The sequence below is a fragment of the Nematostella vectensis genome, chromosome 2, assembly GCF_932526225.1.
Source record: "Nematostella vectensis chromosome 2, jaNemVect1.1, whole genome shotgun sequence".
Classification (NCBI taxonomy): Eukaryota; Metazoa; Cnidaria; class Anthozoa; order Actiniaria; family Edwardsiidae; genus Nematostella; species Nematostella vectensis.
The window spans coordinates 2329809-2354907 of NC_064035.1; the positions used below are offsets into that span (position 1 = coordinate 2329809).

Sequence of the window (25099 nt, forward strand, 5' to 3'; positions counted from 1 at the left end):
CTAAGTACGGCTAGGTACACCTAAGGACGGCCAAGGAAACCTAAGGACGGCTAGGTACACCTAAGGACGGCTAGGTACATCTAAAGACGGCCAGGGACACCTAAGGACGGCCAGGTACACCTAAGAACGGCCAAGGACACCTAAGTACGGCAAGGTACACCTAAGGACGGCTAGGTACACCTAACGACGGTTTGGTACACCTAACCATGGTTAGGTACACCTATGGACGGCCAAGTACACCTAAGGACGGCCAAGGACACTCAATGATGCCCAAGTACATCTTAGAACGGCCAAGGACATCTAAGGACGGCCAAGGGCACCTAAGGACGGCTAGGTACACCTAACACTTAAGAAATGTGGTGTACCCGTAGAAGATATGGTAACTGTATACTGCTCACTAATTCGATCTGTCACTGAATATGCCTCAGTCATTTTTTCAAATATTCCGTGTTACCTCTCTGAAGCCCTGGAAAAGATCCAGAGGAGAGCACTTAAGATAATTATGCCTGGTTGCCAATACCAGGATGCCCTGCGGCTGTCTGGTCTCCAGACACTAGAGGACCGTAGGCATCTTGCATGTGAGGCCTTTATGAAAAACTTGAATCGCCAGAATCCGCTTTAGCATATAGCAGATAGTAGAAGATCGAGAAAAACTAACTATTACTCGTTAAGACACCAGCAGACGCATAGATTTAAGAAATATCACACTAAACGTTTTTCTGAATTTGTCACTGTTAAATATTCGTATTGTTTGAATTAGTAAATGTTGCGCTTAGCCTGTAATTCAGCTCTCACGCTGCTAAAGGTTAAATAAACATATCTATAGGACGGTTAGATACACCTAAGGACGGCCAAGGACACCTAAGGACAGCCAAGGACACCTAAGGCCTGGCCAAGTACACCTAAGGATGGCTCTCTAAGGTTGCCGCCCTCTAAGGTTGCCGGGGTGCAGTTCACTTATATTGTACCTTGAACACACTTTACCGATCATATGTGAAGTACCTACCTACCAAAGCAGCAGAGTTGCAGATGGCTTCGTTAGAGTGTGTTCCTTGGAAATATTTCCACATTCAATACCGCGATTTCGTAGTCAAAAGCTCATTTGGCGACTCAGAATCATCATACGAAATCTATATAAGCGATTTTAAGCGTCTATGGTTTGAAAGAGTAGAAGGGAAGGACTTTCTACACAGGGCCAAGGTAGGTTTTATATATACGTAAAGTTTTTTCTACTCAAATCACACTAGTGGACTATCATTAATGGTGCATAATGACGTTTTTGGCTTTACAAATCGGCCTTTTCCCCCCATTGAATTTTAACTCAGAGCTCATTTAATCTCGAAGTGTAATTGCAGATAAATAATAATCAAATTTCCTGGCCTGCAAATACTGTAATTAATCTATGCTGGCCAGAAAATGATTCTATTAAAAATGCTTTCTTAAATTATAGAGCCCTTTTACATTGCGTGACTTTTTACCATAGGAATTTAACCCAAATCTTGAGGCAGAAATGAGCTTTCTTCAAAAGCACCTTAAGAAACTTGTGCATAGTCAAGATAAGGAAACCTCATATGATATCGTAGTGGTAGGTGTATTGGTCCATACTTTTGTGTTGTGATTATATACCACGATTTTTGATTTATAGAAGGAATTATTACAATATGGCCAGTCTTTTCCCCTTTCAGGATGACATTATTGATGACAAGAAACTGGTTCTACGCATGAAGACAAAGCTTCAGGCTGGTGTTCCATTTGTCTGGGAATTCCACTGTACCACAAAGGCTCCAGAACATGTGTGTTTGGGCTACCTGTGCCTTTCATGACTTGGAACCCTAGGGGTTGGGGATGAGAGTAGAATGACGCTCCACTATTAGGCCTCCCCTATGCAAACTCTATATTTCCTCCTCCAAGCAAACATTCTTCCATCCCTCTTCCAAGCAGGGGCATCAGAAGGGGTTTAAGTGGTACATATGCAACCAACAACAAATTGGTTGAACAGTTTAAAATCCTGTGCATAAAAACCCAGGTTATCCCCCACGTTCTTATGAATAGGGCTTAAGAATTTAAAACCCCCAATAACAATAACAATAACATAATTCTTCTTTCCCCTCACCCAAGCAAACATTCAATCCCCCCCCCACAAGCAAACATTCCTCCCATTCCCCCAGCAAACATTCCTCTATCCCCTCCCCCAAGCAAACATTCCTCTATCCCCTCCCCCAAGCAAACATTCCTCTATCCCCTCCCCCAAGCAAACATTCCTCCCATTCCCCCAGCAAACATTCCTCTATCCCCTCCCCCAAGCAAACATTCCTCTATCCCCTCCCCCAAGCAAACATTCCTCCCATTCCCCCAGCAAACATTCCTCTATCCCCTTTCCCAAGCAAACATTCCTCTATCCCCTCCCCCAAGCAAACATTCCTCTATCCCCTCCCCCAAGCAAACATTCCTCTATCCCCTCCCCCAAGCAAACATTCCTCTATCCCCTCCCCCAAGCAAACATTCCTCCCATTCCCCCAGCAAACATTCCTCTATCCCCTCCCCCAAGCAAACATTCCTCTATCCCCTCCCCCAAGCAAACATTCCTCCATCCTTTTCCCCAAGCAAACATTCCTCTATAACCTACCCCAAGCAAACATTCCTCTATCCCCTACCCCCAGCAAACATTCATCTATCCCCTACCCCAAGCAAACATTCCTCTATCCCCTCCCCCAAGCAAACATTCCTCTATCCCCTCCCCCAAGCAAACATTCCTCCATCCTTTTCCCCAAGCAAACATTCCTCTATCCCCTACCCCCAGCAAACATTCCTCTATCCCCTCCCCCAAGCAAACATTCCTCTATCCCCTCCCCCAAGCAAACATTCCTCTATCCCCTCCCCCAAGCAAGCATTCCTCTATCCCCTCCCCCAAGCAAACATTCCTCTATTCCCTCCCCCAAGCAAACATTCCTCTATCCCCTCCCCCAAGCAAACATTCCTCTATCCCCTCCCCCAAGCAAACATTCCTCCATCCTTTTCCCCAAGCAAACATTCCTCTATCCCCTACCCCCAGCAAACATTCCTCTATCCCCTACCCCAAGCAAACATTCCTCTATCCCCTACCCCAAGCAAACATTCCTCTATCCCCTCCCCCAAGCAAACATTCCTCTATCCCCTCCCCCAAGCAAGCATTCCTCTATCCCCTCCCCCAAGCAAACATTCCTCTATCCCCTCCCCCAAGCAAACATTCCTCTATCCCCTCCCCCAAGCAAACATTCCTCTATCCCCTACCCCCAGCAAACATTCCTCTATCCCCTCCCCCAAGCAAACATTCCTCTATCCCCTCCCCCCAGCAAACATTCCTCTATCCCCTACCCCCAGCAAACATTCCTCTATCCCCTCCCCCAAGCAAACATTCCTCTATCCCCTACCCCAAGCAAACATTCCTCTATCCCCTTCCCCAAGCAAACATTCCTCTATCCCCTCCCCCAAGCAAACATTCCTCTATCCCCTCCCCCAAGCAAACATTCCTCTATCCCCTTCCTCAAGCAAACATTCCTCTATCCCCTCCCCCAAGCAAACATTCCTCTATCCCCTCCCCCAAGCAAACATTCCTCTATCCCCTTCCTCAAGCAAACATTCCTCTATCCCCTACCCCAAGCAAACATTCCTCTATCCCCTCCCCCAAGCAAACATTCCTCTATCCCCTCCCCCAAGCAAACATTCCTCTATCCCCTCCCCCAAGCAAACATTCCTCTATCCCCTTCCTCAAGCAAACATTCCTCTATCCCCTCCCCCAAGCAAACATTCCTCTATCCCCTCCCCCAAGCAAACATTCCTCTATCCCCTCCCCCAAGCAAACATTCCTCTATCCCCTCCCCCAAGCAAACATTCCTCTATCCCCTACCCCAAGCAAACATTCCTCTATCCCCTCCCCCAAGCAAACATTCCTCTATCCCCTACCCCCAGCAAACATTCCTCTATCCCCGTCCTCAAGCAAACATTCCTCTATCCCCTCCCCCTAGCAAACATTCCTCTATCCCCTCCCCCAAGCAAACATTCCTCTATCCCCTCCCCCAAGCAAACATTCCTCTATCCCCTCCCCCAAGCAAACATTCCTCCATCCCCTTCCTCAAGCAAACATTCCTCTATCCCCTTCCTCAAGCAAACATTCCTCTATTCCCTCCCCCAAGCAAACATTCCTCTATCCCCTCCCCCAAGCAAACATTCCTCTATCCCCTCCCCCAAGCAAGCATTCCTCTATCCCCTCCCCCAAGCAAACATTCCACTGTCCCCTCCCCCAAGCAAACATTCCTCCATCCTTTTCCCCAAGCAAACATTCCTCTATCCCCTTCCTCAAGCAAACATTCCTCTATCCCCTCCCCCAAGCAAACATTCCTCTATCCCCTCCCCCAAGCAAACATTCCTCTATCCCCTCCCCCAAGCAAACATTCCTCTATCCCCTTCCTCAAGCAAACATTCCTCTATTCCCTCCCCCAAGCAAACATTCCTCTATCCCCTACCCTAAGCAAACATTCCTCTATCCCCTCCCCCAAGCAAACATTCCTCTATCCCCTACCCCAAGCAAACATTCCTCCATCCCCTACCCCAAGCAAACATTCCTCTATCCCCTCCCCCAAGCAAACATTCCACTGTCCCCTCCCCCAAGCAAACATTCCTCTATCCCCTCCCCCAAGCAAACATTCCTCTATCCCCTCCCCCAAGCAAACATTCCACTGTCCCCTCCCCCAAGCAAACATTCCTCTATCCCCTACCCCAAGCAAACATTCCTCTATCCCCTACCCCCAGCAAACATTCCTCTATCCCCTACCCCCAGCAAACATTCCTCTATCCCCTACCCCCAGCAAACATTCCTCTATCCCCTACCCCAAGCAAACATTCCACTGTCCCCTTCCCCAAGCAAACATTCCTCTATCCCCTACCCCCAGCAAACATTCCTCTATCCCCTCCCCCAAGCAAACATTCCACTGTCCCCTTCCCCAAGCAAACATTCCACTGTCCCCTTCCCCAAGCAAACATTCCTCTATCCCCTACCCCCAGCAAACATTCCTCTATCCCCTCCCCCAAGCAAACATTCCACTGTCCCCTTCCCCAAGCAAACATTCCTCTATCCCCTTCCTCAAGCAAACATTCCTCCATCCTTTTCCCCAAGCAAATGTTCTTCCATCACCCGAGCAAACATTTTTCCATCCCCTCCTCCATGCCAAGCAAACATTTGTTCTTCAATTCCTGTTGTGGGCTGTGCTGAGCATCATGACTGACTTGTTGATATTTTTCAGATCTTCACCCATATCACACACCCATTGCTAGCAATGGTAGCTGAACTGCAGCGAAGAGAACAAGAGCTATGTAGAATGCTGACCAAAAAAGATGCAGAATTAGCTGATTATAAGGATTCAGGATATAAACTCTCCAGAAGTAAGATTTGTTTTTACTATACTAACCTAACACATTGATAAGACTCAGACTATAATACTATATGGCAATATAACATGTCATAGTTGTGCCAATAAAAACTGAGAAAATGACAAAATATATTTCACAGGCTGTAGCAGGGGTGTGGCACTTGGTCATGTGCCCCCCATTATTTTCAAAAATTATAAGAAAATGACGTGTTGTGCCCCCTCCCACCCCTATTTCTAGGCCTGCTATGGCACTGTTTCATGAGAATAAAGCTTGACTGGTTATTAAAGGTGGATTTGATACTGGCTTCTATATCCTATGCTCATAGATCTTGTTGTTGTTGTTGTTGTTGTTGTTGTTGTCTTGTTGTTGTCCCTTTGTTCTTGCTTGCACTTAAGCTGAATGGAAAACTATTCTGCTGTTTTTTTTTTTACACATTTAAATAATGCTTTATAGGAAATCTTGAGACACAGGTTTTCAATGAAGAGGAATTCTGCAAAACAATGCTGCTATCCCCTGTAAGTTCTTGGTTATTGATCCTATGCATTAAAGAGACTTTATCTGAAACCATTTTGTTACCCGAGCAAAAGTACCAAGGGTTAGAAAGCATTCATTTGCTTTGGCTTATTTATGACAATTTTTGTTTTAAACTGAATTTGAAAAAATGTAGCTCAAGATTTTGATTTTAGATTGTTATTTCAAGATCTCTTACAAAGGTGTGGTGGATATGGGCTTTTTAATCCCCTCCCACTAGGGGAGGTTTCTGAATAAGGCGTGGGATGTCTCCACTGGGTTACAAGACAGGGTTTTTAAAAGTGGAATCATAGTCTGACTCCCCTCCACACCACACCCCACATATGGTTATATGCTTGCCCCAATATTTTCAAACATTATAAGGGGAAGGCTGCACCCCAAATATTTTTTTAATGTTTCTGTAGTGTGTCCCCCAATATTTCTAAGCCTGCTAGGGCTCCAATTACCACTATAAATGAATGATCTACAGCACCCACATTTTGGTTCTAAATCAACCCTGGGGATCTTCCTGAATTTTTGCCTTGAACCCTCACCACACTTTTTGCCAACTCTGTTGCCAATTTTGTACTAAGTATTGTAGTCCTGTCAAAGATTTCACTAACTCCCATCATATAAAATATTCAGGACTTTCATTTTCTTTTAACAAATGTTTCATTGACATAATTAATTTTTTGTTTTTTAAATGGGCTTTTGGCCTTTATAAAAAGGGAAATACACGTATCAAATGCCAGTAAGCTGTTCTGTGTTTTTTTTTTTTTTGCTCTTCAGGGATTTCCTGAGTGTATTTTGCACTCCGCCAGACATTGCTTCTCATTATCAGGGCAAGACCTTTATCAACAGATCATGTCTAAGAAACAATGCTTACAAAGTGCGAAAGGTAAGTTAGAACCCACTTGTTATCGACAGATCATGTCAAAGAGATGCGACAGGCCAATTGGAACACACCCTTTATTAACAGATCATGTCTAAAAACGCTGCTAACAAGACGTGACAGGCTCAGTGAAAAACTGATTAAACATTTTTTAGCATCACTAAAATGGTGGAAATAGTTTGGACACAATTAACACACCCCAAACCCCATCCCCTCACACTTCTCATCTTCCCTCACACTTGCACCCCCCCTCTCTCCCTCTCTCACACTTACTCTCTTATCCCATGTACTCTCTTATCCCGTGTTCTCTCTTATCCCACTTATCTGTGAAAATGTGATTAACAATATTAACACTCGTACAGTGTGCTTGGGCACCCCTATATACTTAATGGTTATGGTATTTTAATTTTAAACGACGATACAAGAAAGTATGATTTATTTAATAGAGAACAAATTCATCCTTGTTGCTGCTTGAAGGCCAAACAAATCTGTTCCAATGACATCTGTTTTTAGATATGACTTCTGATCTGCCAGTCCTTACGTATATCCTAGCAACACTAGTCTACTAATAGATACCTGTTCTAAAAATGACTTCCAGGCTCTATAACATGAGTGGAAGAAATTCGTTCCCTCAGCCCTAGATTAAACGTATCATCGTTAAGGGTATCAGAGTCGCACCATTCTGGTTTGGTTGGTGTCTGACACCCAGGGGGACTCCCCCTAAAAAATGTTTATTATGCTCGTCGAGAAAATGCATTTTAACACAAAGGGATAGCAAAATGGGTGTGGTTTCTGGATCTTTTAACCCTTAGGGATGGCAGGTAAAACATGTTTCTGGGTTATATTAACGGGATTCTAAGACTCTCCTATCAAGCACTCCTCTGTGGAAGTGAATTTTTATTTTGGGGGGTAAGGTCTTCTGGTAGACACACGGGTTAGCAGATTTCCAGAAAACCCTAAGGGATAGCACTTGGGGTGAATTTTATACCCTAAGGGATAGGACAAGCATATGTACATTTTTTTTAGGGAGATCCCCCCACAGTTCCACACACACAATAAAAGTTGGATCAAGCTTCTCATTAACTTCATTTTGTGCACAATAAACGGCTAGCTAGCATAGTCAGATCTGACAAACTTTTCTCGAGCGGCACGATCATGTGACCCTCATGCCGTTTAATCAAGGCCTTACTGTCCATCATACTTTCTGGTGTTATTTTAGAGGAAGCATCAACACATGTCCTAGATGGATCAGAAGATCTTGGTCCTGGAGCTGGTGTTCAGCGCAAATCTCCAGTGAAGTCCCCTAAGAGACCTCTCCCTCCCTCGCCTGATACTTTACACAGTAAGGTATGTATATGAAGTCCCCTATGGGACCTCTCCCTTGCCTGATACTTTACACAGTAAGGTATGTATATGAAGTCCCCTAAGAGACCTCTCCCTCCCTCGCCTGATACTTTACACAGTAAGGTATGTATATGAAGTCCCCTATGAGACCTTTTCCTTGCCTGATACTTTACACAGTAAGTCCCCAATGGGACCTCTCCCTCGCCTGATACTTTACACAGTAAGGTATGTATATGAAGTCCCCTATGGGACCTCTCCCTCGCCTGATACTTTACACAGTAAGGTAAGTATATAAAGTCCCCTATGAGACCTCTTCCTTGCCTGATACTTTACACAGTAAGTCCCCTATGGGACCTCTCCCTCGCCTGATACTTTACACAGTAAGGTGTGTATATGAAGTCCCCTATGGGACCTATCCCTCGCCTGATACTTTACACAGTAAGGTAAGTATATAAAGTCCCCTATGAAACCTCTTCCTTGCCTGATACTTTACACAGTAAGTCCCCTATGGGACCTCTCCCTCGCCTGATACTTTACACAGTAAGGTGTGTATATGAAGTCCCCTATGGGACCTCTCCCTCGCCTGATACTTTACACAGTAAGGTATGTATATGAAGTCCCCTAAGAGACCTCTCCCTCCCTCGCCTGATACTTTACACAGTAAGGTATGTATATGAAGTCCCCTATGAGACCTTTTCCTTGCCTGATACTTTACACAGTAAGTCCCCAATGGGACCTCTCCCTCGCCTGATACTTTACACAGTAAGGTATGTATATGAAGTCCCCTATAGGACCTCTCCCTCGCCTGATACTTTACACAGTAAGGTATGTATATGAAGTCCCCTATGGGACCTCTCGCTCGCCTGATACTTTACACAGTAAGGTATGTATATGAAGTCCCCTATGGGACCTCTCCCTCGCCTGATACTTTACACAGTAAGGTGTGTATATGAAGTCCCCTATGGGACCTCTCCCTCGCCTGATACTTTACACAGTAAGGTATGTATATGAAGTCCCCTATGGGACCTCTCCCTCGCCTGATACTTTACACAGTAAGGTATGTATATGAAGTCCCCTATGAGACCTTTTCCTTGCCTGATACTTTACACAGTAAGGTGTGTATATGAAGTCCCCTATGGGACCTCTCCCTCACCTGATACTTTACACAGTAAGGTATGTATACGAAGTCCCCTATGGGACCTCTCCCTCGCCTGATACTTTACACAGTAAGGTGTGTATATGAAGTCCCCTATGGGACCTCTCCCTCGCCTGATACTTTACACAGTAAGGTATGTATATGAAGTCTCTCCCTCGCCTGATACTTTACAGAGTAAGGTATGTATATGAAGTCCCCTATGGGACCTCTCCCTCGCCTGATACTTTACACAGTAAGGTATGTATATAGTGTAGAGTGCTGTTATATGCTGTTTTTCTGTTACAAGTGCTGTATAGAGTGCTGTTATATGCTGTTTTTCTGTTACAAGTGCTGTATAGAGTGCTGTTATATGCTGTTTATCTGTTATAAGTGCTGTATAGAGTGCTGTTATATGCTGTTTTTCTGTTATAAGTGCTGTATAGAGTGCTGTTATATGCTGTTTTTCTGGTATAAGTGCTGTATAGAGTGCTGTTATATGCTGTTTATCTGTTACAAGTGCTGTATAGAGTGCTGTTATATGCTGTTTATCTGTTACAAGTGCTGTATAGAGTGCTGTTATATGCTGTTTTTCTGTTACAAGTGCTGTATAGAGTGCTGTTATATGCTGTTTTCTGTTATAAGTGCTGTATAGAGTGCTGTTATATGCTGTTTATCTGTTACAAGTGCTGTATAGAGTGCTGTTATATGCTGTTTATCTGTTACAAGTGCTGTATAGAGTGCTGTTATATGCTGTTTATCTGTTATAAGTGCTGTATAGAGTGCTGTTATATGCTGTTTTCTGTTATAAGTGCTGTATAGAGTGCTGCGCACTCGCAGATTTTTGTTAATTCGTGCCCTAAATCCCATAGAACACTCGCGTCCATTATCTAACCCTTACATAATCGTTATATGCCAAACATGTCCTAGTTCTTATAGAATCGTTATATGCCAAACATCAGAAACGTGTCCTTGTTCCTAATTCTTATTTAGTCAAAATATGCCAAACATGTCTTAGTTGCTAGTATTTATATAGTCGTTATATGCCAAACATGTCCTAGTTTCTAGTATTTATATAGTCGTTAAATGTCTTAGTTGCTAGTATTTATATAGTCGTTAAATGCCAAACATGTCCTAGTTTCTAGTATTTATTTAGTCGTTATATGCCAAACATGTCCTAGTTTCTAGTATTTATATAGTCGTTATATGCCAAACATGTCCTAGTTCCTAGTATTTATATAGTCGTTATATGCCAAACATGTCCTAGTTTCTAGTATTTATTTAGTCGTTATATGCCAAACATGTCCTAGTTCCTAGTATTTATATAGTCGTTAAATGCCAAACATGTCCTAGTTCCTAGTTCTTATATAGTCGTTATATGCCAAACATGTCCTAGTTCCTAGTATTTATATAGTCGTTATATGCCAAACATGTCTTAGTTCCTAGTATTTATATAGTCGTTATATGCCAAACATGTCCTAGTTCCTAGTCCTTATATAGTCGTTATATGCCAAACAGGAGCTGGAGTTGCAGCGACAAGAAGAGCTTAAAAAACGACTAGCTGATGAAGCTGAGAGAAAGAAAAGGAAAAAGAAGAAAATCAAGCTATAGATCTATGAGAAAAGACGGTAAGGAGCCAAGTCACCATGGAAAAACCAGCGCACGGCTACTTGATGGTAGCTCAGCAAATCATTCTGAATTAGTATATAGTATATTGCGGTTTTTTTTGTATTAGTGATGACATAACGTTAAAAACAGTTAACAGTCACTTGTACTCTTACAAACTTGTCTATATTTGTTATGCTTATGATGGGGGCCGGTCGGTGCCCATTGGCCGTGCGCATCCACGTCTGCGCATACAAGAAAGCACGTGCGCGCTTGTTTTTCATACGCAATGTCACAAATCAAACGGATAAAAAAAATTTCATAGTTGTTAGAAGAAAATAACTTCAAAATATTTCTTCTGCATATTATTCTACAATGCTTGATGTTATCTATGCTATTTATGACAATGAAAATAAAATTCACGTTAAAACTGAACATGAATTTCCCTGTATGTCTAGTCGCGAGCACTTAGTCTGATGCGGCAGCACGTATCCATGTGCTTGTCTTTATACTTCTTGGTGTCTCAACTATTTTGAAAAAAAATTCAAAAATGATCTGGTGAGGTGTCTGGCTCAATTAAGAATTAATGACGCTTGTGTAATTTTCCAAAAAAAAGGATGTGCCGCCATAGTTTTCAACCAAAGTTCTCGGAATTCTATAATCATATGAAACAACTGGAATGTTTTAAACCAAAAATCTGACGACTCTCCAGTGTATAGAATTTATTATATATTTTTCTGACTCAGCAATTTTTAACGACTTTGATGACGCGTACCTTATTAAAATGCACGGTGACTCCTTTTTTTCCACGCGATTTTGGTGGCCCCGGGTAGACCCATATACCTCACAATTAGGGAGCACCAACCCAAATATGGCGACCGACCAACACACCAAAATACATGCATAATTGTAAAATTCCCTTTAAACCACCATTTTTGTTTTTTGTATCGTGGGCCGATCCGCCCAGCATAGTTACGGAGTTTTTTTGTGATTAGGGAAGATTTTTGTGATTAGGGGAGATTTTTGTGACTGCTTGAATTGTCAAAGTAGAACTATATCAAATTTCTCAACTACGAAGACGCTACGTGGGTAATACAAGTTAAAAACAACAGCAAGCAGCTGTACCTGGTACCTGTAAAGCAGGCATGGGTATGCGTATCAAAAATTGAGCTTTAAGTGATGACTGGATTTTATTCTATTTCTTTCACTAATACGCGACTTGCACAAACGACAGAATACGTCACTCGATTCTGATTGGCAATTACAAACAGAAATGGCTGCACCCGTCGTGCCAGAGAGCGACGTAGAAATAAAATATTTTAATGAAAATAAGCCCTTTTTGACAAAGAAATCCCTAGTTGATTTGTAACGCCTGAGTATGTCACTTATAATTTTGCCGCTAAAAGCCTGAGCGCGCGCGAGTTTGCCGCCCCAAAAGTCACGTGATCTCTTAGTGCCTTTTATTATGTGCTACTGTTGAAACATAATATATATTATCATTTTGGAAAACATCATCCATATAGACTATTTTATCCTTAAGTGATAGAACGATAGAGGAATGATGAATCTCACAATGACTGAAGGTTGCGGCACAAAGATTCGTCACGGTTCAGACGAAAAAAGAGCAACCTTTCTTATCACATTATTTTTATTCTTTATTGTAGATCGACCGCTTATGTTATCAACCGTTATTTTTTATTATAGATAGACCGTTAATAGGTTTATGTTTTAACCGTTTTTCTTTGGAATTTAAACGCCCCGCCATTCGCCGCATTTTGTACAACATCTTTAAACTCTCGTGTTGGTATCATGTTGGTGCTATTGATGCAAATCATTGAACTGCAAGAAGAATGTTTGTTTCAAAATAAATGTGCTTTGACATTACGAAATTCATGGATGTTCAATCATGCAGCGTAAATATTGATTTATAGGTGTTTAATCTGTTGGTGGCTTAGTGTACTATTTCACTCAAACTAGTGTTATAGATCAACGTTAACTATTTTCGTGATTTATCGATCAAATTTTTCATTTTTATCTGCTTGTATCAAAATCGATAAAATTTAAGCAGAAGCTCATATTTCTCATCGAATCTTTTCTACATGGAAATACGCGATGTACCATCTAGCTCACAGTATAATGCGACACGAGTGTCATGAATCACATCTTAGTAGAGATGGAAATGGCGAAGTAGTTCGCATTGATAGATATACTTGCCAAACTGATATCTTCATCCATCTTTTTATAGTACCGCCGTTTAATGGGTTTTAAAAAAAGTCATTTTCACAAAAGTGACACTTGAAACCTTTGAAGCCACTTACCATTTCCCCCGATAATCGTTTCCAATATCCAACTATTCTTGCTGTTTTTTTTTAATAAGATTTACTATTCATTTGCGAAGAAGTGTCGTCTATCACGAGATCGCTGTCCTCAAATAACTAATATCTCACGGAGATAAGTTTGTTGAGCATACATTTGTATTATTCTAGGCCCCTTTTGAATTAAACCTCTGCTTATTTTCATGTATAGCTATTTTTAACACTTCCTGATAGAAAAAAGACCCCAAAAAACCTTAAAGTCGACCACGAAAATTTGTTGACCACCAGTTTTAGTGTACTATATTCATTATGCTCTTCAAGGACGGCAACTGTTGGTGTTCCTAGTAAAATATCCGGAAAAAAAACGTAAGTCCAGTTCGGGGGAAGAGCAACAGATGTCAAATTTGGCTTCAGGGCTTTTAATTAACAGGGCTTCTCCAAATATCATTTATCGCCAGGGGCGGTGGACGGGGAGGGGCAGGGGGCGGTGGACGGGGAGGGGCAGGGGGCGGTGGACGGGGAGGGGCAAGGGGCGGTGGACGGGAGGGGCAGGGGGCGGTGGACGCGGAGGGGGCGTTGGACGGGGAGAGGCAGGGGGCGGTGGACCGGGAGAGGCAGGGGGCGGTGGACGGGGAGGGGGCGTTGGACGGGAAGAGGCAGGGGGCGGTGGACGGGAAGATGCAGGGGGCGGTGGACAGGGAGAAGCAGGGGGCGGTGGACGGGGAGGGGCAGGGGGCGGTGGACGGGGAGAGGTGGACGGGGAGGGGCAGGGGGCGTTGGACGGGGAGAGGCAGGGGGCGGTGGACGGGGAGGGGCAGGGGACGGTGGACGGGGAGGGGCAGGCGTGTTGGACGGGGAGAGGCAGGGGGCGTTGGACGGGGAGAGGCAGGGGGCGGTGGACGGGGAGGGGCAGGGGGTGGTGGACAGGGAGGGGGCGGTGGATGGGGGAGGGGCGGTGGACGGGGAGGGGCAGCAGAGGCGCTTCAAAATGGGGCCCCCCTTCCCCCACTTTTCTGAGCGGATTTTATTTCTCACATGAATGCGCGGTTTTTACACGTACCGAAATAGAATGACAAGTGTTACATGTATAATTCGTTCGTTGATTACAGACGATATTATACAATTTTAATTGTTTGTATCATTTTTATCCGTATTCTAGTCAAACCACCCAGGTACCCCCTTCCCCCTTTGACAATCCCTCTACCCCCCCCCCCCCCTTCTCCCACGGCCATTTCCGCCCCCTACTTTAGGGAACATTCTGCAGTCCCTCATCGCGCAAAATTATCTATCGCGCAAGAATAAGACAGTCGAGTTTTGAAACCGCCATTCCGCGAGTCCGCGATCTTACCTGTGAAAAGTGCACACATGTATCCCACACAAGGAGTTGTTATATCTCGTTGAAGTAGGAAGCGTGAGAAAACACCCCCCCCCCCCTCTCCCCTGTGGACAATCCTGGCGACACCCTTGTAGGTACACAAATCATACCAATCAATGGTTGTCGTTTTTCTAAATGAGCCTAAGGTGACTACGCGGGAAATCTGATATTTATACGCTAGGGTATGGGCCTCTGTTCCAAGATTACAGCTTGCAAAATCGTAGTAAACACGAATTCCTACATGTTAACGTGAAAATTAACGAAGTACACAGTTCTAGGGAGTAAGCGCCTTCGAAAAACGAGTTTTCAAAACAGATGTGTCAATTCTAGGAATCCGGGTTTCTTGCTCTAACAAGACAGGACCTCTTGTTGTCCATGGCGACCATGTTTAATATCCGGATGCGTCTATTGATATATTTTTTTTAGTATTAGTGTAACTTTAACATTATTTCATTTACTTCCTTTGTATTCATGAAAATGAAGTAGAAGCAATTCGATATTGTTTCTACTCATCACTTTAGAAATCCTTCTTGTTCACTTTTTGCATGACAATCCCAAGGCTATCCATTTCTTTTTTTTTTAATATGTTTTTTATCCCCTCTGTCTATTGTCTAACCCCAAGCTGCCTAACTCGAATGTGCGAGATGAATATAGATAAGTTTGTAAATTGATATTTCGGCAATATTTACCCAGAGTGATTAGAACATATCCCCCTTGTTAGGTTTGTGTTTTTTCATGTGAAATGATATTGCTAATGGTTACAACTTAGTCACTTCCTAGAAAGTTACTTAGCGCTAGTATGTTAAGAGGAGCGAGGACGGCAAACCATAACACGGCGTAAAAAATATTTCACGATTTATCCGTTCGTGGATGTGTTATAACTTGAATAGCTAAAATTAGTTTCGCTTTTTTAGAAAAAGTGCGTTGTACTTTCTGAAACTGGTCTGAAATAAGTACTAAGCATGGTCTTTTTCGGTAATGCTCTTCTTAGTAGCTCGCTTGAGGACTACGCTACGAGAGTTTTGGTAGAGCGAAAATTCTGTTTACTAGCTGCATGAGCTGCATGGTGAGAGGCTCCGATGACGATGCCAAGGACTGTGCTACGAGACACTTATAGAGTTTTGGAAGAGCGCAAATGCTCTTTCGCTGGCATGGTGAGAGGCTCCGATGATGATGTGGTGGCGGGAGGGTTGTCGAGGGCGTCCAGTGAGATGTCGGCAGTGAGCTTAGAAACTCTCTTGCGGGTGGACGCGCGGGTTGATCCCTCTATGAGCCGGGTCTGCACTGTGCTCCTGCTCTCAGCATCGCGTGTGACTGTAAACACACGCTTCAGGCCGCGCCTGTAGTTCTCAATAAACACGAAGTAAAGGCACGGGTTGATCATACTGTTGGAGTATGTAAGAAACACCACGACATCAGACAGCACGCGCGCGCCGTGCCCGTTAGTCTGCGGTTTCCAGTTCCACACAAAGCTCTGCAAGAAAAGGTAGATGTTGTACGGCCCCCAGCACACGGTGAACGAGATGACAGTTAGCACAGCGAGGCGCAAGAGCCGGTTATTGTTGGCCTGCTGCCTGCGCTGTGCCGCGCTGCCTTGCTTTACTTGCCGCGTGAGGAAGGCCATCCGGACCACCACCATGATGGCGACGTACATGCCTGTGAGGAGCACCATGGGGACGATGACGAACACGACGCAAGTTGCTGTGATGTACGCGCGGTGGATAGCGACGTGCCGCACGCGGTCCTGACTCCATCGCATCAGACAGTGCAAGGTGTGTAACCTGGGGGAGCGAACCAGCTGCATGGTGTAGAACGAGGGCGAGAGAAACGCTGCCGAGAAGAGCCAGGTGAACACGATCAGTAGAACGCGGACCCGCGAGGTGATCAGCGTGCGCTTCATCGGGAACACGACCGCGCAGAAGCGGTCCAATGTGATGCAGATTAGGCTGAGGATGGACACGGCGGGCGACAGATCCGAGGTGAAGTAGACGAGTTTACACAATGCCTCCCCCGCCGCGCCCGACACTCGCCACTCAGGGAGGAACTCGTAACTCGTGATGTTCTCCGAGATCACCCTCGGCAACACGAACAGGGGAATAGCGAGGTCGGACACGGCCATATTGACGATGAAGTAGTTGATGGTCTTACGCATATTCGCGTTACGGCACACGACGACAATTATAAGGGCGTTGCCGACTAACGCGGTGAAGATGATGACAAAGCAAACCACGATCTTGGCGATGCGCTCTGTCGAGGTCATGTCAAGCGGCGGTATTCTGGGTACTCCCGCAGATACGTTAGCGAACGTATAGTTAGTAATATTCATGTTCAAAAGAAAAAGTGCTCGCAGCGTTCACCGTGCCGATCTGTAACAACTTCGACTGACTCGAAGGAGCTCTCACAAACCTGTAACACTACGACTGAATTAGCGATGCACTTACAGAGTCTAGCGCGCCATGTAACACACCACGACTAATTCTCACAAAGTCTAGCGTGCCAACCGGGATATATTACTTTATCCGGTACTTGACGGCAAATCTTTGTAACAATTCCGGATACTCAATTTGTCAGCAATATTTGGCCTGCATTAAAATAATCCAATAACACTGTCGACAAAACTGTTAACCATGCGTTTGCCGGAACAGAAAGTTCCGCCCGTCTGTCGTAATCTGTTTTTTACGGATAATTACTCTCTTCCTCGTCACCCAAAGTCGAGCAAACGATCTTCTTCAGCGTGTGAATCGAGGAGGTTGCGAGGCTTAAGCCGGGAAGTGTAAACTCTTAGTGTCTCCCAGAGATAGAGGAAATGTTTTTCGCGTCGATAGCTCAGTCGACAGAGAGTCGGTGGAGCGAATTGAGGGGGCTAACCTCAAACCACTACAAGCCTTATCTCGAAAAAACATTGGCATTAATGTCTCCCCATGATTGTCAGATATTGGCATTCCATTTGAGCGCAAGGGTAACACTGGGCCGCAAACGAAAAAAGGCGCTATCAGATATGATATGCGATAGCGAATACCATGGAGCATTTAAAGTGCCGAATGTCCATAGCTTACTTTTTGAGCTCGAAAACCCCTTCTATTGACGTTTATAATTAACTATTCATTCCCTACCCTTCGGTTAAAAATGTTGGTCATTCAAACAACTTAAGGTAGACAGAAGAGCACTTTCCAAAGAACCATCAATATTCAGTCTATTTGAGGGACACTAGGAAAATATTCCACACTTTGGTTTGCATTCCAAATACAAAATTAGGGATAGTATTATTTGTTAAAAAAGAACGATTTAAATGGGATAGTATTACCCGCCCCCAAAAATATCGAATTTTGCCTAATCAGCCAGTCTCGTCAAACAAGAGATCTGCGCAAGAAATGTTTAATTGCTTCTAAGGCAAGATAATAAACGAGAAAGAGGGAACACGTTATTGATGTCCTGTCCCTGTTGTTTGACAATCTCGGTGAGAGCCTCACGTTAATGAAGAAACGCACGCCATGGTTATCTTTCTGATTAGGGAAAAGTCGAGAAAGGTAGCAACAATGAAAAGGGGAAAGAAATGCCATAAAGATGAATAAATCAATGGGCTTTTTTTGCCAAAATGCAAAAAAACACCTAAAATATACTTATATTTGTAACAAAAGATAATTTAGCCAGACAATACCGAAGACGAGGCGAAGGATTTTTTTTTACCGTCTAAAAGGTTTAGGATGACAGAAGGATTTTCAAATGAATGTCAGCTTTTGCGTAATAGGCCTGGGTGTTTAGCGCGAATTAGAACTTCATTGCGGGTTAAGCGGGAGACCATGGGAGTCTATTACAATCTTAAAAACCGTCTTACTCCCACCATTAAGGTTGAAACGATATCAAATAAGCCATTAGACACTAGAAGAGGTGACTAAATTTTGTCATACCTCCGCCATGCGGCGGAAATCTCTCGTTACTCTGAACCGACCCCCTGTACCGCTTACGCAGGAAAAAGACGCCACGATGTTCCCGCGGCTGATCGTGGGGTCTAATAAGAAACATTATTCGATTGCAATGAATGAAAATTAATAATGCTTTCCTCAGAGATTACGCAAACGTGTTGGAATTCCGCACGTTTACGCGCCAAAGCGATATGAAAGTTTGCAAGCCTTAATGAAGGTTATTTTATTTCCCCCTTGAGGATACATATGATTACTGGCAAAGATTGGTCTCTTGTATTAGAAACATCTAATATCATTAGTAAGGGGATCAAAAGATAATATGCATTTTGTTGTGAAAAATAATCAAACCGCGGGTCGGACTATTAAAAAAGAGAAATAGTAATTTGGAATGAATTGTGGCTTACCTAAAACAACGGTTTATTCAATCTAATAATAAAATAAAAGTATTCTTAGACTAGGTTACGGTAATCAATCAGATTCTATTTATTTCAATTAAAATTTAGATGAAAAGAAAACGTGTGCACGCAGTGGTTGCCGTAACAGACTCCGATTTAATTTTTTTTTTTTTTGAACGATCGACATTTGTTGAATTAGGGACATGACACGCACACATGGAGACGCAATAATGGACGACTGGGGAGACACGTGATACAGCTGGCGCGTAGCCAAGATTTTGAGCGGGGGGGGGGGGGGGGGGTTCGTTTACCCATTTAGCGGACCATTTTAGCTCACCCTAGCTCGCAGTGATACTCAATTTTCTTTCATTAGAGCGGACCTTCCAGTCGAGTGGGGCGGTTCTTCCGAACCCCCCCGAGCCCCCCCTGGCTACGGGCCTGTACAGCGATATCTCTACTGCTATAAGATAAACATAACTACTGCTTTATTATTGATATATCCACGCTATAGGTTAGAATCAAAAAGCCCAAACTGTCGCGATCTCGTACTAGAACAATGAATAAAATACACCAAAATCTGGAAATCGACTCTGCCAAATTTTCGTCTTTAATAAGACTTCTTCAGGGCAGACTGAAGAAGTCTTATTAAAGACGAAAATTTGGCAGAGTCGATTTCCAGGTTTCACGCTATAGGTTAGATATATAGCTATAACAAAGATAGTCTATACCCACTGCTATAAGATAAACATATTTACTTCAATAAGATAGAAACACACAACTCGTGGAGGGCTTCAAAATAGCATTCTATCCGCTATAAAAACAAAATAAAATACAGGAAGAGTCAACACGATATTTTAAGCTCTGTTGTTTTAGTTTTGTACGTTAAATATATTTATAAATAAACAGAGAGTTCCCCAATACATTCCTTCATTTAACTACTTAGCTGCAGTATTTGGCTTTGGACACGAAAACCAAGATGGTGTCCGTCAAGGACTGCTGACCAGATCGCTGAAACTCCCCTGGCACACTCACTACACCCACGATCAACTACGCATGCGTGCAGGGGAATCTGAAAACGAGGGGCGCATTCCTTGGAAGTCGCGCATGAGATTGAGGGTGGAATATCTTTGGGTTAGACATTTTATCCTGGTTTTTAATTACCATAGTAAAGCTGGCAGGCAACTCAGCAGGCAACTCGGTGAAGTTAGCAGGCAACTCAAATGTGATGATTTGTGTAATATCTCGGCAGGTATATGGCCGACTGTCACGAAATTTTGACACGATTGTACAAAAAGTACAACAAACATATTCATGCATGTATGATATCAAATATTATTAATCACGTGACTGTGTGACGTTGAACGTTCCAGCTGGCAAGTCGTTACATCACAATTGTCGCGATATCTACATCCCCTTTTTACCGATAGTCATCAAACTTTAACCTAAGTGTACAAATGTAATAACGAGGACAACGCCGTATTAGTTATTCTCATGACGTCATCAATCACGTGACCGTGGTGAAAAAAAACATTTTCTCGAGTTCCTATTGAGAAAACATTACGAAACTTTCGAAATATGACAAATAGCACATGGGATTTTACAATCATGAACTTTTAAAATATGACGTCATCAATCACGTGACCGTGGGAAAAAAAGTCGATATCTAGAGTTCTGACTGAAATAACAGTGCAAAACTTTCGAAATACGACAAATTATGTATGTCGTTATTAAAGCCTAACTTTTTTGGAATGTTTTCGTGATTTACTTTTATAAAAACTTTTAGCAGGCAACTTGACAGTACAGCAGGTAACTCGTGATGCACTGGGAATATCGTATTCGTCGTTATTAAAGCTTCACTTTTTTGGCATTTGTAAGTGATTAACTCGAATAGAAACATATACTGAAAATATCGTAATCGTCGTTGTTAAATGTTCACTTTTGGCACTTGCACGTGATTTACACATCTTAACCTGCACTGTAATTCCTACCGTTTCTCTGCCGTATCTACGCGTATTATTTTCGCTCGATATGGGCCATCGCTTAAGCTCATCGATTATCAGTCACTAACCTAGAGCGCGAATCCTAACAAACTCTCTCTCTACACGACACAATATAAAAACCCATACTCAAGGAGCCAACTGTCCAACACTTATATAACCACTATCTATCTTCTATTTGCCATCATTGATTTGTCCCCTATCTGCACGCTTTCAGATATTATTCCTCACCGGTCTTGTTATTGACTTGATTTTTCACAAGCTCACATTACACTCACAGGAAATTATCAACAGGTAATTATCACCCTCGTTCCAAGGTCAAATACACTGTTCTGCCCTAACTCCAAGCCCGTTTTCTACATTTCATTTATAGCCACAACTCTTAACTAACATCCCCAATGCAATACACCATATATAATAGCCATAATTGCACACTTTAACCCACGCACTAACGTCTATCACCATACATTTTATAACCCCACACAGCCGCCTCGGTACGAATACCAGATTTAAATGTTCACTTTTTGGCATTTGTACGTAATTTACTCGAACAAAAACATATAACAGGCAACTCGACAGTACAGCAGGTAACTCGTTATACACTGGGAATATTGTATTCGTTGTTGTTACAGCTTCACTTTTTGGCATTTATACGTGATTTACTTTAATAAAAACATATAGCAGGCAACTCAATAGTCCAGCAGCTAACTCGTTATGCGCTGGGAATATCGTATTCGTCGTCATTCAAGCTTCACTTTTTTGGAATTTGTACGTGATTTACTTTAATAAAAACATATAGCAGGCAACTCGACAGTACAGCAGGTAACTCGTTATGCACTGGGAATATCGTATTCGTCGTCATTCAAGCTTCACTTTTTTGGAATTTGTACGTGATTTACTTTAATAAAAACATATAGCAGGCAACTCGACAGTACAGCAGGTAACTCGTTATGCGCTGGGAATATCGTATTCGTCGTTATTGAAGCTTCACTTTTTCGTATTTGTACATGATTTACTTTAATAAAAACATATAGCAGGCAACTCGGCAGTACAGCAGGTAACTCGTTAAGCACTGGGAATATCGTATTCGTCGTCATTCAAGCTTCACTTTTTTGGAATTTGTACGTGATTTACTTTAATAAAAACATATAGCAGGCAACTCGACAGTACAGCAGGTAACTCGTTATGCGCTTTGAATATCGTATCCGTCGTTATTGGAGCTTCATTTTTTCGTATTTGTACATGATTTACTTTAATAAAAACATATAGCAGGCAACTCGACAGTACAGCAGGTAACTCGTTATGCACTGGAAATATGGTATTCGTCGTTGTTAAATGTTCACTTTTTAGTAATTATACGTGATTTACTTTAATAAAAACATATAGCAGGCAACTCTACAGTACAGCAGGTAACTCGTTATTCGCTGGAAATATCGTATTCGTCGTCATTCAAGCTTCACTTTTGTGGAATTTGTACGTGATTTACTTTAATAAAAACATATAGCAGGCAACTCGACAGTACAGCAGGTAACTCGTTATGCGCTGGGAATATCGTATTCGTCGTTGTTAAATGTTCACTTTTTGGTATTTATACGTGATTTACTTTAATAAAAACATATAGCAGGCAACTCGACAAGCAGGTAACTCGTTATGCGCTGGGAATATCGTATTCGTCGTCATTCAAGCTTCACTTTTTTGTAATTTGTACGTGATTTACTTTAATAAAAACATATAGCAGGCAACTCGACAGTACAGCAGATAACTCGTTATGCGCTGGGAATATCGTATTCGTCGTCATTCAAGCTTCACTTTTTTGGAATTTGTACGTGATTTACTTTAATAAAAACATATAGCAGGCAACTCGACAGTACAGCAGGTAACTCGTTATGCACTGGGAATATCGTATTTGTCGTTGTTAAATGTTCACTTTTTAGTATTTATACGTGATTTACTTTAATAAAAACATATAGCAGGCAACTCTACAGTACAGCAGGTAACTCGTTATGCGCTGCGAATATCTTATTCGTCGTGGTTAAATGTTCACTTTTTGGTATTTATACGTGATTTACTTTAATAAAAACATATAGCAGGCAACGCGACAGTACAGCAGGTAACTCGTTATGTACTGGGAATATCGTATTCGTCGTTATTGAAGCTTCACTTTTTCGTATTTGTACATGATTTACTTTAATAAAAACATATAGCAGGCAACTCGACAGTAAAGCAGGTAACTCGTTTTGCAATGGGAATATTTTATTCTTCATTTTTAAATGTTCACTTTTTGGTACTTATACCTGATTTACTTTAATAAAAACATATAGCAGGCAACTTGACAGTACAGCAGGTAACTCGTTATGAACTGGGAATGTCGTATTCTCCGTTGCTTAAGCTTCACTTTTTGGGCATTTGTAAGTGATTTACTCTGATAAAAAACATATAGCAGGCAACTCGACAGTACAGCAGGTAACTCGTTATGCACTGGGAATATTGTATTCTTCATTGTTAAATGTTCACTTTTTGGCATTTGCAATTGATTTACTTTATTAAAAACATATAGCAGGCAACTCGACAGTACAGTTCAATCCTCACTTTGTAGTATTTGTAAGTGATTTTCTCTAATACACAGGGCCGTAGCAATTGGTGGGGCACTTGGGGCAAGTGACCCCCAAAAATTTTCAAAAATTATAAGGAAATAATCAGGAGGGGCGTGGCTGTGTCCCCAAATATTTTCCAAATGTTTCTGTATTGAGCCCCCCCAATTATTATGAATATTGTTTTATTTGTCTTTGCTATAGCTTTCTTTCTATTGTTTTTGCACAATTTTAACATTAGTAGATATAGCGGACATGGTACAGTGTTGCTGTATTGTATCTACTTTCCAACATGATTACGGGGTTTTGTATTCTCTTCATACTGGTGTTTTAAAATTTCAAAATAAGTTTGCGTCATGGAGTACTTGAGAAGTAATTCTTGTGTCATTTCTTTTTTAAAAAATACGCTATTAAGCACGTTTGTGCTTAATAGCGTATTAAGGTTTCTCAACAATCCATTGTTAGTGGGGCTGTCAGGGGCTGAGAAACAACATGGGCGAGGCTGGTCCTTTTCGCAAATCCTGTTGTAATTGTGTATCTTCTGGATATTGAAAGCGCATAACGAGTTACCTGCTGTACTGTCGAGGTGCCTGCTATATGTTTTTATCAGAGTAAATCACTTACAAATGCCTAAAAAGTGAAGCTTAAACAACGGAGAATACGATATTCCCAGTGCATAACGAGTTACCTGCTGTACTGTCGAGTTGCCTGCTATATGTTTTTATCAGAGTAAATCACTTACAAATGCCTAAAAAGTGAAGCTTAAACAACGGAGAATACGATATTCCCAGTGCATAACGAGTTACCTGCTGTACTGTCGAGTTGCCTGCTATATGTTTTTATTAAAGTAAATCACTAACAACTGCCTAAAAAGTGAAGCTTAAACAACGGAGAATACAATATTACCAGTGCATAACGAGTTACCTGCTGTACTGTCAAGTTGCCTGCTATATGTTTTTATTAAAGTAAATCACTTACAAATTCCAAAAAAGTGAAGCTTGAATGACGACGAATACGATATTCCCAGCGCATAACAAGTTACCTGCTGTACTGTCGAATTGCCTGCTCTATGTTTTTATTAAAGTAAATCACGTATAAATACCAAAAAGTGAGCATTTAAAAACGACGAATACGATATTCAAAGCGCATAACGAGTTACCTGCTGTACTGTCGAGTTGCCTGCTATATGTTTTTATTAAAGTGAATCACGTACAAGTTCCAAAAAAGTGAAGCTTGAATGACGACGAATACGATATTCCCAGTGCATAACGAGTTACCTGCTGTACTGTCGAGTTGCCTGCTATATGTTTTTATTAAAGTAAATCACGTACAAATTCCAAAAAAGTGAAGCTTGAATGACGACGAATACGATATTCCAAGCGCACAACGAGTTACCTGCTGTACTGTCGAGTTGCCTGCTATATGTTTTTATTAAAGTAAATCACGTACAAATTCCAAAAAAGTGAAGATTGAATGACGACGAATACGATATTCCCAGTGCATAACGAGTTACCTGCTGTACTGTCGAGTTGCCTGCTATATGTTTTTATTAAAGTAAATCACTAACAACTGCCTAAAAAGTGAAGCTTAAACAACGGAGAATACAATATTACC

The 25099-nt window shown here is 42.3% G+C and overlaps 2 protein-coding genes across 4 annotated transcripts; one reads left to right on the top strand and one right to left on the bottom strand.

Moving 5' to 3' along the window:
* The first annotated feature begins 81 nt into the window (after nt 1–81).
* On the top strand, nt 82–11324 carry LOC5515507 (non-homologous end-joining factor 1). 3 transcript variants are annotated; one of them, XM_048723355.1, is made up of 9 exons: nt 83–334; nt 827–1200; nt 1484–1585; nt 1686–1793; nt 5280–5418; nt 5860–5921; nt 6706–6814; nt 8028–8155; nt 10803–11324. In XM_048723355.1, exons 2-9 carry the CDS (start codon nt 1030–1032, stop codon nt 10893–10895), a joined length of 912 nt encoding a protein of 303 aa, XP_048579312.1. In that variant the 5' UTR covers nt 83–334; nt 827–1029; the 3' UTR covers nt 10896–11324. The 3 variants fall into 3 exon arrangements, with proteins under 3 accessions (XP_032241199.2, XP_048579312.1, XP_032241198.2); XM_032385307.2 differs by having other exon boundaries at nt 83–1200; XM_032385308.2 differs by lacking the exon at nt 1484–1585 and having other exon boundaries at nt 82–1200.
* A 3624-nt stretch (nt 11325–14948) lies between these two features.
* Nucleotides 14949–17936, bottom strand: LOC5515494 (QRFP-like peptide receptor). The gene has a single exon (XM_032385312.2). The coding sequence runs from the start codon at nt 16903–16905 to the stop codon at nt 15691–15693; it is 1215 nt and encodes a 404-aa protein (XP_032241203.1). The 5' UTR covers nt 16906–17936; the 3' UTR covers nt 14949–15690.
* Between the last annotated feature and the right edge of the window lie 7163 nt (nt 17937–25099).